The following is a 13,306-nucleotide window of genomic DNA, read 5'->3' on the forward strand; positions in this document are numbered from 1 at the left end:
CACATACTTCTCTCTTCACTTTGTTTAGCTTTTTCCCCAGATTATTTCCTCTAAAAATATTTCTTTCGCTCTCTTCATTTGACTTTGTTTTCTTTATTGTTTGAGCAGAATCTTTACCCACAAATGTATCATGGAGATAACAGCCAAATCTTCCAAAAACACTGCCGATACAAAATCATGTTATAATGAGGGTAAAACAAATGAATAAGGCACAACATGAATGATTGAGTGTCCCCAAAAATTCAAAAGAAAACCTTCTTTGATAAGAGCTTTCAATGATCTGTCATATATATATATATATATATATATATATATATATATATATATATATATATATATATATATATATATATATATATATGATGATGAATTGCTAGAACACTTAAGGAAGCTGCAGAGAAACATTTAAAAAGTATGTAATTTGAAGTAGAGCTTGCACCGCTACGGTTAGGACCGAAAATACTTATGTACTCGCTCATGCCATCAGTTTTACATCAGTACTGGTATCAAGAAATGATAAATACTTTATAAACTATTTAAATAGACATAGAAATCGTATTTCTTTGTGGATGTGCCAATCTATATCATAATATTAATCTCATCGGAAAATTTTGCGCTAGCATTAGAGACGCTCGATGCGCTAGCATAGCGGTTAACGGTACAACGGCGGCAGCTGGCTGTTGGAGCCCCAGGAGCAGCAGTGTAAGGTGTGAGGTTGGACGGTAAAGAAGTCTCGTCTCAAAATGTCTCACGGTAACGAACAGATCTTTAACCCCGCCGAAAGGGTGGCCAAGATATCACACTGTTCGTCCATGGAACAGTATAAGCAAATGTATGATAAGTCTCTCAAAGATCCAGAGGCATTCTGGGGAGATATAGCAAAAAATTTCCACTTTGAACAGAATGTGACAGGCAAATTTATGGACTACAATTTCGACATATCCAAGGGTAAAATATTTATCCGATGGATGGAAGGCGCTAAAACAAACATCTGCTACAACTGTTTGGATCGCCACGTCCTGGCTGGCAAAGGAGACCAGGTGGCATTCTACTGGTGAGTGACAGAAATCAATGTTAACATTGGCGCTTCTCTCCCCTGTATTGTTGGATCACCCTGCTAAACCCCTTAGTTGTACAGCCCAGGATGCTTCCTCCCTATTTTCTATATTCCCCTAATTTGAATATATACCCGAGTGAATGCTGTATGACTTATGATTGCCACCCCAATCTTTTAAAAGACTAGGAACCAACGTTTGATATGCTTACTGTGAAGACTGAGGTTTGGGCTTGTAACATTAGTTCACTGTCCCAGCAGCAGCAGGCCATAACTGGTCTGTGTAGAATCCCTTGTAGTAACTACAGGATGCAGGCTAACATTATGCATTAGAGAACAAGACAAGGGATACAGTTATGGTGATGGGAATCCGGTATTGTAACAATTAAACAGGCTGTGTAATGGTGAGTGTGTTGGAGTACGTACATGCGCCCATAAACTCCCGGGTTGGAGAGTTGCCACTTACCCAGACTGCAGTTGCCACTGGCCAATATAGTATTTTGTTCGTTGAAAGGAGGTCCAGTAGATGGATCCGTATGGTTAGGTTAGGTTAGGTTAGTCTTGATTGGTCTGACATCAGTATGCGTGAAGTCTGGAGGGAGACATCTTGATTTAACGTTTTGAGGTGGTTTGCAAATTCGTTATCTGTGTCTGCCCCGATGTCTTTTCTTTTTTTTTTGAACCATCTCAAAGTTCTTAGATTCAACATTTATAATACAAAAATTCTTATGATATGATTATGTTAATCTACTGGAGGGGCTCTCATTCCTCCAGAGTTCAGTTTTCAAAGAAACATAATGATAACTAACAATGAAGATCAGGTAACTGGCAACTCTCGTCGGGAAAATATTGTAGAATGTTTCCCAGCTAAGGATGTAGGCTTGATTTTATAGGTAACGGTGACCTTTCGTGATTCAAATGATTCTGACATTCAAGGAGCCAACCTACTCTACGTTATGTCTATTTCCACTAAAACGAAGGGGGGCTAATTATATGGTGTTTACTGTCTCGGGAACGTTGTGCTGTACGGTACTTTCCTTAATCCTTGCCCTAGATCCCGAATCAGGTAGTGAATAGGAATCCAGTTATGGAAATAAGTTAGACATGTTAAAAAAGGCAGTTGCGGTTGCAGGTATGGGAGATTGTGGGGTTCGATTTATATTATTATAGGAGTTAAGAGCGAGAACATGTGTAAGGAAATGCAACTGTAAAATAGTTGTGGCATTGGGGGGTTATCAGTTAGTTTAAACCCCGGATTATAACGAGGCACCTTTGAATAACAAAATTTATTCCAGCACCTTATCAGTGACAGTTACACAATAGCATCTTCATTAACAACACCTTATACTGTGCGTATCACTTAATTGCACCCGAGAATCAGTTGGAGTCAAACAGCAGTGGAGGGTGATTATTGGTACCTATGCACCTGGGCATGAGAAGAAAGATCATGAGAGACAAGTGTTTTAGGAGCAGCTGAGTGAGTGTGTTAGTAGTACTGATGCACGAGATCGGGTTATAGTGATGGGTGATTTGAATGCAAAGGTGAGTAATGTGGCAGTTGAGGGAGTAATTGGTGTACATGGGGTGTTCAGTGTTGTAAATGGAAATGGTGAAGAGATTGTAGATTTGTGTGCTTAAAAAGGACTGGTGATTGGGAATACCTGGTTTAAAAAGAGAGATATACACAAGTATACTTATGTAAGTAGGAGAGATGGCCAGAGAGCGTTATTGGATTACGTGTTAACTGATAGGCGCGCGAAAGAGACTTTTGGATGTTAATGTGCTGAGAGGTGTAACTGGAGGGACGTCTAATCATGACCTTGTAGAGGCGAAGGTGAAGATTTGTAGAGGTTTTCAGAAAAGAAGAGAGAATGTTGGGGTGAAGAGAGTGGTGAGAGTAAGTGAGCTTGGGAAGGAGACTTGCGTGAGGAAGTACCAGGAGAGACAGTGCAGAATGGAAAAAGGTGAGCTGGGGACGTAAGGGGAGTGGGGGAGGAATGGGATGTATTTAGGGAAGCAGTGATGGCTTGCGCAAAAGATGCTTGTGCCATAAGAAGCGTGGGAGATGGGCAGATTAGAAAGGGTAGTGAGAGGTGGGATGAAGTAAGATTATTAGTGAAAGAGAAGAGAGGCATTTGGACGACTTTTGCAGGGAAATAGCGCAAATGACTGAGAGATGTATAAAAGAAAGAGGAAGGAGGTCAAGAGAAAGGTGCAAGAGGTGAAAAAGAGGGCAAATGAGAGTTGGGGTGAGAGAGTATCATTAGATTTTAGGGAGAATAAAAAGATGTTTTGGAAGGAGGTAAATAAAGTGCGTAAGAGAAGAGAACAAATGGGAACATCGGTGAAGGGAGCTAATGGGGAGGTAATAACAAGTAGTGGTGATGTGAGAAGGAGATGGAGTGAGTATTGTGAAGGTTTGTTGAATGTGTTAGATGATAGAGTGGCAGATATAGGGTGTTTTGGTCGAGGTGATGTGCGAAGTGAGAGGGTTAGGGAGAATGATTTGGTAAACAGGGAAGAGGTAGTAAAAGCTTTGCGGAAGATGAAAGCCGGCAAGGCAGCGGGTTTGGATGGTATTGCTGTGGAATTTATTAAAAAGGGGTGACTGTGTTGTTGACTGGCTAGTAAGGATATTTAATGAATGTATGACTCATGGTGAGGTGCCTGAGTATTGGTGGAGTTCATGTATACTGCCATTGTACAAAGGCAAAGGTGAGTGCTCTAGTTACAGAGATATAAGTTTGTCGAGTATTCCTTGGAAATTATATGGGAGGATATTGATTGAGAGGGTGAAAGCATGTACAGAGAGCATCAGATTGGGGAAGAGCAGTGTGGTTTCAAAAGTGGTAGAGGATGCGTGGATCAGGTGTTTGCTTTGAAGAATGTATGTGAGAGATGCTTAGCAAATGGATTTGTATGTAGCATTTATGGAGCTGGAGAAGGCATATGATAGAGTTGATAACGATGCTTTGTGGAAGGTATTAAGAATATACGGTGTGGGAGGCAAGTTGTTAGAAGCAGTGAAAAGTTTTTATCGAGGATGTAAGGCATGTGTACAAGTAGGAAGTGAGGAAAGTGATAGTCGTTTTGCGGCAGGGGTGCGTGATGTCTCCATGGTTGTTTAATTTGTGTATGGATGGAGTTGTTAGGGAGGTGAATACAAGAGTTTTGGAGAGAGGGGCAAGTGTGCTGTCTGTTATGGATGAGAGGGCTTGGGAAGCGAGTCAGTTGTTCGTTGATGATGCACCGCTGGTGGCTTATTCGGGTGAGAAACTGCAGAAACTGGTGACTGAGTTTGGTAAAGTATGTGAAAGGAGAAAGCTGAGAGTAAATGTGAACAAGAGTAAGGTTATTAGGTACAGTAGGGTTGAGGGACAAGTCAGTTTGGAGATAAGTTTGAATGGAGAAAAACTGGAGGAAGTGAAGTGTTTTAGATATCTGGGAGTGGATTTGGCAGCGGATGGAACCATGGAAGCGGAAGTGAGTCACAGGGTGGGGGAGGGGGCGAAAGTTCTGGGAGCGTTGAAAAATGTGTGGAAGGCGAGAACATTATCTCGGAAAGCAAAAATGGGTATGTTTAAAGGAATAGTGGTTCCAACAATGTTATATGGTTGTGAGTTGTGCGGAGGAGGGTGGATGTGTTGGAAATGAGATATTTGAGGACAGTATGTGGTGTGAGGTGGTTTGATCGAGTAAGAAATGAAAGGTTAAGAGAGATGTGTGGTAATAAAATGAGTGTGGTTGAGAGAGCAGAAAAGGGTGTTTTGAAACGGTTTGGTTTCATGGATAGAATTAGTGAGGAAAGATTGGCAAAGAGGATATATGTGTCAGAGGTGGAGGGAACGAGGAGAAGTGGGAGACCAAATTGGAGGTGTAAGGATGGAGTGAAAAAGATTTTGAGCGATCGGGGCCTGAACATGCAGGAGGGTGAAAGTCTTGCAAGGATTAGAGTGCATTGGAACGATGTGATATACCGAGGTCGAAGTGCTGTCAATAGATTGAACCAGGGCATGTGAAGCGTCTGGGGTAAACCATGGAAAGTTTTGTGGAGCCTGGATGTGGAAAGGGAGCTGTGGTTTCTGTGTATTATACATGACAGCCAGTGACTGAGTGTGAACGAATGTGGCCTTTGTTGTCTTTTCCTAGCGCTACCTTGCGCGCATGCGGGGGGAGGGGGTTGTTATTTCACGTGTGGCGGGGTGGCGACGGGAATGAATAAAGGCAGCAAGTATGAATTATGTACATGTGTATATGTCTGTGTGTATATATATATATATATATATATATATATATATATATATATATATATATATATATATATATATATATATGTATACGTTGAAATGTATACGTATGTATATGTGCGTGTGTGGACATGTATGTATATACCTGTGTATGTGGATGAGTTGGGCCATTCTTTCGTGTTTCCTTGCGCTACCTCGCTAACGCGGGAGACAGCGACAAAGTAATATATATATATATATATATATATATATATATATATATATATATATATGCACTCGCAAGCAGCTAGTGAAATTCAAGATTAGCGGCAGCACAGTAATAACTTAGTAATTTGGTAGGGTTGTGAGAGTGTTTTGTAGTAATTTTTCCTTGGGAATGAATAACAGATGATTGGGGACGTCTGCAATAAAGAAAAAAATGTGGAGCAGTAGTAAAACAGATTTACATGGAATTTTACCGCTAAAGCTTAGAATATACCAACAACATGCTACAGTCGCCTTCGTAATTTTTTTTAGATAGTGAATGCACGCAATGGGATGAATGTAAACGCAGGTAGTGACAGAATGTAAAAACTAGCTTTTGCACTATCTTCAGATATCTTCAAACATTAATGATAATAAGTTAGGTAAGGTTTTCATAGGTTCTTTTGAAGTGTAGAGATGCTTCATTACATTTTTTTTTTTTTTTTTTTTTTTTTTTTTATACTTTGTCGCTGTCTCCCGCGTTTGCGAGGTAGCGCAAGGAAACAGACGAAAGAAATGGCCCACCCCCCCCCCCCCCATACACATGTACATACACACGTCCACACACGCAAATATACATACCTACACAGCTTTCCATGGTTTACCCCAGACGCTTCACATGCCTTGATTCAATCCACTGACAGCACGTCAAACCCTGTATACCACATCGCTCCAATTCACTCTATTCCTTGCCCTCCTTTCACCCTCCTGCATGTTCAGGCCCCGATCACACAAAATCTTTTTCACTCCATCTTTCCACCTCCAATTTGGTCTCCCTCTTCTCCTCGTTCCCTCCACCTCCGACACATATATCCTCTTGGTCAATCTTTCCTCACTCATTCTCTCCATGTGCCCAAACCATTTCAAAACACCCTCTTCTGCTCTCTCAACCACGCTCTTTTTATTTCCACACATCTCTCTTACCCTTACGTTACTTACTCGATCAAACCACCTCACACCACACATTGTCCTCAAACATCTCATTTCCAGCACATCCATCCTCCTGCGCACAACTCTATCCATAGCCCACGCCTCGCAACCATACAACATTGTTGGAACCACTATTCCTTCAAACATACCCATTTTTGCTTTCCGAGATAATGTTCTCGACTTCCACACATTTTTCAAGGCTCCCAAAATTTTCGCCCCCTCCCCCACCCTATGATCCACTTCCGCTTCCATTTTCATTACATACGATCACATATTCTGTAATCATCATAACCCTACCCACTTTCACATTTATTATCGCAAGGTTAAAGAATAAAGTTCCAAATGACTTACCCTAAGTCAGAGTCCATTGAAATGTTTCTTCCAAGTCAAGTATATTTTTGTGATCTTCCTACCCTGGAACTTTACCTAAGAAATATTTCCCCAACTAGATGATAATTGAGAGCGAAAAGGTATTAGTTTAGGGGCGCCACTGAAACAGCATATAGATTTAGATGAAATAGATATCAATGATCTTGTGCGTAGAAGTGATTTAGAGGAGGAGTGTGATTTGTAACGTTAAAGTTTGTGTTAGATTGATAGATAAAGGACCCCCTCATTCCTTCAGTAAACTAATTCTATACCTCTGGAATCTTAGATGTAGAATAATCTCTTACTATTTTCCATTACAATCATTACATATGATCATGAAAGATGAAGTAAAATGTTTCAGTGAAAGTACACCATATCCAATTGATTAGGGTTAGAATATGAAATTGATACAAAACCTATTTGTTTTGTGACCCCTATTGAGAGTTATTTCATGCCTTTATTTTCAGAACAAAGTTAGAATATGTACTTATTTTTCTCAAGTGAAAATAAGAGAGGGCAGGACATGGAAGATATGGAAAAATTTGATGTGATGAAAAAGAAAAACTCTCCTGTCGTAGATCAGGATGGTGAAAGTTTTAAAATTACAGTACAGAGTAACTTGAGTCTGCCAAAACAAGTGCTGGTTTCAGAGACGTGACTTACAATGTCATAACCAGAGACTGTTGTACCTAACCTATCATTGGTTTGATTTGGATATTTAAGGATGAATAAGGTCAACATTTTGATAACTATATATAAAATAATCATTCATGTTAGATAAATTGCTCACATCATCTGAATGGATACAATATATGATTTTCTGCTTCCAAGTCCTGCTTTCCTTTAGTTTAAAGTTTTGTGGTTATCAGAGATAACGATTTCTAGAATATGTTTCTCGTGATTTATACGATAAAAAAAAAAAAAAAAATACCCAGACCTAATGGAAGGTAAGTTGGCATAAAGTTTTATTCTGTCAACCTCACAGTTCCCTCTTATTTTATGTAGATATTGTGATAATCACAAGACAAAAGAAGAGATTTCTTATAAACCAGAAATTTAATTTAGGTCAGTGCTATTCTTCCCTCTAGACATTAACTAAATAAAAAACCACTCCTGTTTTATGTTCCATTGTCAACAGCTTGCCTAATTCTGTATTTTTGATCCAAGGAAAGCTTGCTTTGACTTCTTTCTCAAGAAGAATTACGATCTTGTTATAGTATGATAAATCATACTGTGTTATCACAATGCACTTTTAGTTTATATCTAGTGTAAAGTAAACTTTCAACACCTGATAGGCCATAGAACCTACTTTTGGAAAATCGACCGGCTATGCCTGTTACAGCTCTACCCCAACCAAAGTTGGGACCTATTCATCTACCAACCAGAGGAATGATGAACAGCTGAGTGAGCTGTGTGCCATCTGCCCATGCGGAGGATCAAACCGTGGCAAGTGGATCAAATACGTAATAGTACTAACCAATGCACCACTGAGACACTTAGAGTGTCCAGTGTACTTTCAAAATTTGTTGTTGAAATAATGCTTACTTTGGGTGTGCCCATCATCTGCAAAGGTTGTAAATCATACAAGATTGTAATTGATGCTGGTCATCTCAAAGTTTCCTTTGCTAGTAGAGATGAGGCTGTGTTTATGCCTGGAAAAAAAAGGATGCTGGATTTCCGATGAAAGTTTAACGTATGTTTTGATAATCTGACTAAATTGTTTACCGAATTGTTTACCAAATCATTCTCCCTGACCCCTCTCACTTCGCACACCACCTCGACCAAAACACCCTATATCTGCCACTCTATCGTCAAACACATTCAACAAACCTTCAAAATACTCCATCTCCCTCTCGCTTCACCACTACTTGTTATTACCTTCCCATTTGCCCCCTTCCCCGATGTTCCCATTTGTTCTCTTGTCATACGCACTTTATTTACCTCCTTCCAAAACATCTTTTTATTCTCCCTAAAATTTAATGATACTCTCTCACCCCAACTCTCATTTGCCCTCATTATAACCTCTTGCACAGTCCGTATTAATGTTGCAAAGAAACTGTTACTGGGAACACCTAAAATCCCTAAGGCTATATATACTCCCTGGAGCGCAGACAGGAGGTTTATCTTCATCTGTTACCTTGATAATCGTAGAAGGTGTGGTTCCCAGCTTACATTTGGAAATTACATCCTGCTGGCACGACAGCCATGGAAGGCTTTGTGAAATACTACCTCTGAAATCCAAAGGTGCAGTATGCTCAATAATAGATAACATATAACCCTCTACGCACCAGGTCCTGGGTTCGAACCCTGGCTGTTGGAGGGTCATGTGCTCCATGAAAGTGCGCGTTCATGTGCACTATATTCGTGTTCATATACCTCCGCGTTTGTTCAGTTAGGATCTGTAAAATGCTATCTGCTGGTAATGTGAGCCTGATGGGATTTGACCGGTCTAGACCCCGTTGCTCATGTATGTGAGACGAAGGGTATTGGATTATTTAGTGAATAGTCATTTCCGTATTAGGGGCGATCATAACCTAGCCGTATCGTCCCCGCCTACTGTTCAAAAGGTCCTGGGTTCGAACCTTGGCTGTTGGATGGTTATGTGATATATATGTATGGATACATAATGCCCTCCAACAGCAAAGAACCGAAACCGGAACTTTTCGTGGTAACTGGGAACGCAAAGGTCCCGGGTTCGATTCCTTGCTGTTGAAGGGCTTTATGTGTTCTATGAAAGTGTGCCTTCATATGCACTGTAATCATGTTCATATGTTTGTAATATGCTCACACGTAATTTGTCTCAAATGGTAGAGGAATGATTGATAAGAAGCATATTGTGGTTGGAAGTGGTATAGATAGAGACTGGTTTCAAGGTAGGGAATCAGCTTCGTGTGTAAAGTGAAAATGTAAGAATCATCTTATGAATGTAGAATTCCGCATGTGTTGCGGAGGCTATGTGCTTGATTTACCTCATTGAATTTAGAAAAGAAATGATAATAATAATGATAATAATAATAATAATAATAATAATAATAATAATGATAATAATGATAATAGATAAGATCCATAAGGGGAATCGTAGAGGTGTGAGAAAAAAAAAAATTAATTTACAGTTCAAGTGGACGGGGATACACCTTGGGATGGAGGTGAGCGGGTTATTTGAGGATGGTCGTAAGCATGTACCGAGTTCTCAACAGCAGACTTGGTTGCACAATCCTTTTTGCTTGCCGGTATAAGGGTTTCCGTGGCACCGAGCATGTCTGCTGCCTCCTTTCATTAATAGGGACGCATCGGGACGTAGCTGTCGTGGAGTAACGGTGCCATTTTCTTGTGGCCCTTATTAGGAGGGTCAGTATATGACAACAAATTATCAGGAATTTTGTAAGTTACGGGGATGTTATGGGAAGGGGTTAAAGTGATTGGTTGCTTAACTCACTGCAGCTGCAGAACCCGTGATCAGTATGTTTTGCTGCTGCCTACCTTTCCACGGAGTACGTTAGGACTGTGTATATAAGTTATCTGGTCTGTTCCCGTAAGTTTTATAACCTGTCTTAATAAAATGGCAAGTGATCAACAGTCAACGGAACAAGGTGATCGGTACTGAGAGTTATATGAGGAAGGGTGGTAAGTGTTTAGAACATGAGGGTCACGTATAATGAAATTGTTTTAAGGCTAACCAGTTGCATGGAAGATTCAGGGACTAAGGTTCGTGGTGACTTCCATGTAAATTTGTGGTGTTCTGTTGTTTTGTAGGAACTTGAAATAAATTTTTGACGTAGTTTACAGTATATATATATATATATATATATATATATATATCATCCGAAGGTGATTTTCATTGGCTTGTGAACCATATGAGGCTGAACTGCAAGTTATGGAGAAGTACCAGCAGTTTAGCGAAACATCTGTAAAGATGAGTATCTGATAGAGTATGTTGTAGATACAACAGTATCATGTATGATTTTGTACTTTTGAGTATTCATGTGGGTCACAGTACACAACAGATCACGATCTGTTTATGGAAATATATATTTTTTTATGTAGAAATACTATTTTGAGTTTTTTTTTTTTTCTCCGAAGAGCAATAATCTGTGACGGACTGACTGTCCTGTGTATTAAGAAAAAATCGATAAGGAAACCTTTTTATTGGACTGTGGTGTTGTTGCTGGAATTCGGAGTAAAACTTGTGGAAACCATAGCGAGAAAGTGAACCAAGTCCAAAGCAGGTGAAAAGCGAGAGGAGTGGATGGTTTTTGTCATGGTATTGATTAGATGTTAATGAAGTATCTGATGTGTATTTTTGTCTGATAACTGTCTCAGCTGTGTCACACATACTGTTGTTTGTAGCATTTAAGATGATTATTATCGGGGTTTAGTGTCGACATTAATAACAAGTGGTATCACTGTAGAAATAAGCTTATTTTGTGTGGACTTGGCCATATGATTATGTTGACACAGCTGCACGCGACAACCTGCCTGTGGTCACGGATGTTATTAACTGAGGAGTTACCTGTGGTAGAATGTGAAAGTAAGGCAAGATAATGTGGGATGAGAGGGTACTGCCGTGTTGTTAATGTTCAACTCCGTCGTATCCTAGTGTGTATCCGTATCCCAGTCTGTTAACAACAATGTTTGGTAGAGCAAAATGGTTGTGTTAATATAGGTCTCTAAGACAGTGGATGTTGGGTACACGAAGCCCATTGAGGTGAGACAGCTACTGGCATTATAAGTGGTCAGCGAGAGTTTAGTTTTTTTAGTGGCTTACTATCACCGTGAAGGTTACCTGCCTTGAATGATGCCATTGTCAGCACCACCCGTCATGACCGACAGCTGGCAACTCCACCGACTGCTCTCATGCCAACGCGTAGTTTTTTTCCTGTTACACATGTTCGCGATTATTATATTTTTCAATATTAGATGTGGTAGGGATGGAAACTGCGTAGTATACTATCTGTAAAGAGGGAAGGTAAAGTGAAGGTGTGAGAAGGTTATGTAGTATTAAGAGTTTATAAGATAGCGCATTATGAGTCTTTTGGGATTGTATGTTTCTGTGGAACTTTGGGTGAACAAAAGGACAGTAGAGGTTACAGTAATGAGAGGCAGACTACGTAAGAAGTAGATAAATTTAGTGAGGGAACTGATTAGGGCTTGATAATTTACAGATAAAGATTAAGGATTGGATGTAATGGAAGCTTTTAGTGTGTGGAGGTGGCATTATTGGAAACACGTTTCACTGCACTTTACACACTGAATTGATTGATAAAAAAAGTAAGAAACACTCCTATAAGTTGTGTTGGTACATCTCATCCCTAAGAAGGGTGACCGTTCTGTCCCCTCTAACTATCGTCCTTTTGCTTTGACATCTTCCATTTCCAACGTCTTTTAATCCTTCCTCAACTCCCGTATCCTCAGACGTCTTGAATCTCACAGTCCTCTCTGATGAGTATGGCTTCCGTAAGGGGAGATCTACTGGTGACAGGCTTTTCCATCTTACTTATGTGCAGTCATCATCCCTGAAAGATTCTGGGAAATCCCATGCAGTTCTTGATATATCTAAAGCATTTGACGGCTTGGCACCGGGATCTCATTTCTAAGCTCCCGTTTTGGCTTCCCTCCCTCACTTTGCTCCCACTTATCTAGCTTCCTCTCTGGCCGATCTTTCTCCGTGATTGATGATGGATTAGCCTCTTCCTCTTTCTCCAGTAATAGCGGTTTCCCCTCAAGATTATGTATTGTTTCCTACACTTTTTCTCCTTTTTGTCAGTGATTTCCTTTCTTCCACAAGCAAATGCACTCGTACGCTGACAACTGAACACTGCATTCCTCTGGGTCCTTCAATTCTGTTCCTTCTCTCTCGATCTGCATCTCGTCTCGACACAGCTTCCGTAATAAACTCAAGACTTGGACAGGATATGTCTGTGGAGCAGACGAAATATGGTTAAGTTAATGCTTTTAGGACCCAGTTTCTTACCATTTGACTCGGTGAACATACTTGATGTAGCAGTAACATCCAATTTATCTTAGGAATCCCACATTAAGAAAATAGCTAAGTCTGCCTCTTAGAAACTGGGTGGCCTATTCAGATGTCGAAAATCTTTTCTTCTTAACAGTTGCTCCGTTTTGATAAAGGATTAATCCGTCCTTGTATGGAGTACTGATCTCACATTTGGGGTGGTTCTCCCAGTGTAACTTCAAACCTTAACCTGCTTGCCCCACGACGCAGTGTTGGTTCACTTTCCCTCTTTTATAGGTATTACTTTTTGTTTCCAGGAGCTAGGAGCTTGTGTTTCCCCCACCAATAGCAAGGCCAAGCAATACTCGGCAAGCTGCTGCATCACACGATTACTGTGTGACTGTTGTCTTTTTCTCTTTCATTATCCTCTCTGTATTTCAGTAGAGGCTTGGCTTTGATGTAGACCTTAGTTTCACTCAGACTCATTTGTGTAAGTGGATGTTTGTGTAC

General features: G+C 40.2%; 1 protein-coding gene across 2 annotated transcripts in view; it reads left to right on the forward strand.

Annotated features, from left to right (window-relative positions):
* Positions 1–684: 684 nt before the first annotated feature.
* Positions 685–13,306, forward strand: part of AcCoAS (acetyl coenzyme A synthase) — a 142,632-nt gene continuing 130,010 nt past the window's right edge. For both annotated transcript variants that reach the window (XM_071669833.1, XM_071669834.1), the window contains exon 1: positions 685–1,054. In XM_071669833.1, coding sequence (XP_071525934.1) covers positions 744–1,054 — 311 coding nt within the window. In that variant the 5' untranslated portion in view covers positions 685–743. The remainder of the gene's footprint in view (positions 1,055–13,306) is intronic.

Source organism: Panulirus ornatus, chromosome 14 (assembly GCF_036320965.1).
Source record: "Panulirus ornatus isolate Po-2019 chromosome 14, ASM3632096v1, whole genome shotgun sequence".
Classification (NCBI taxonomy): domain Eukaryota; kingdom Metazoa; phylum Arthropoda; class Malacostraca; order Decapoda; family Palinuridae; genus Panulirus; species Panulirus ornatus.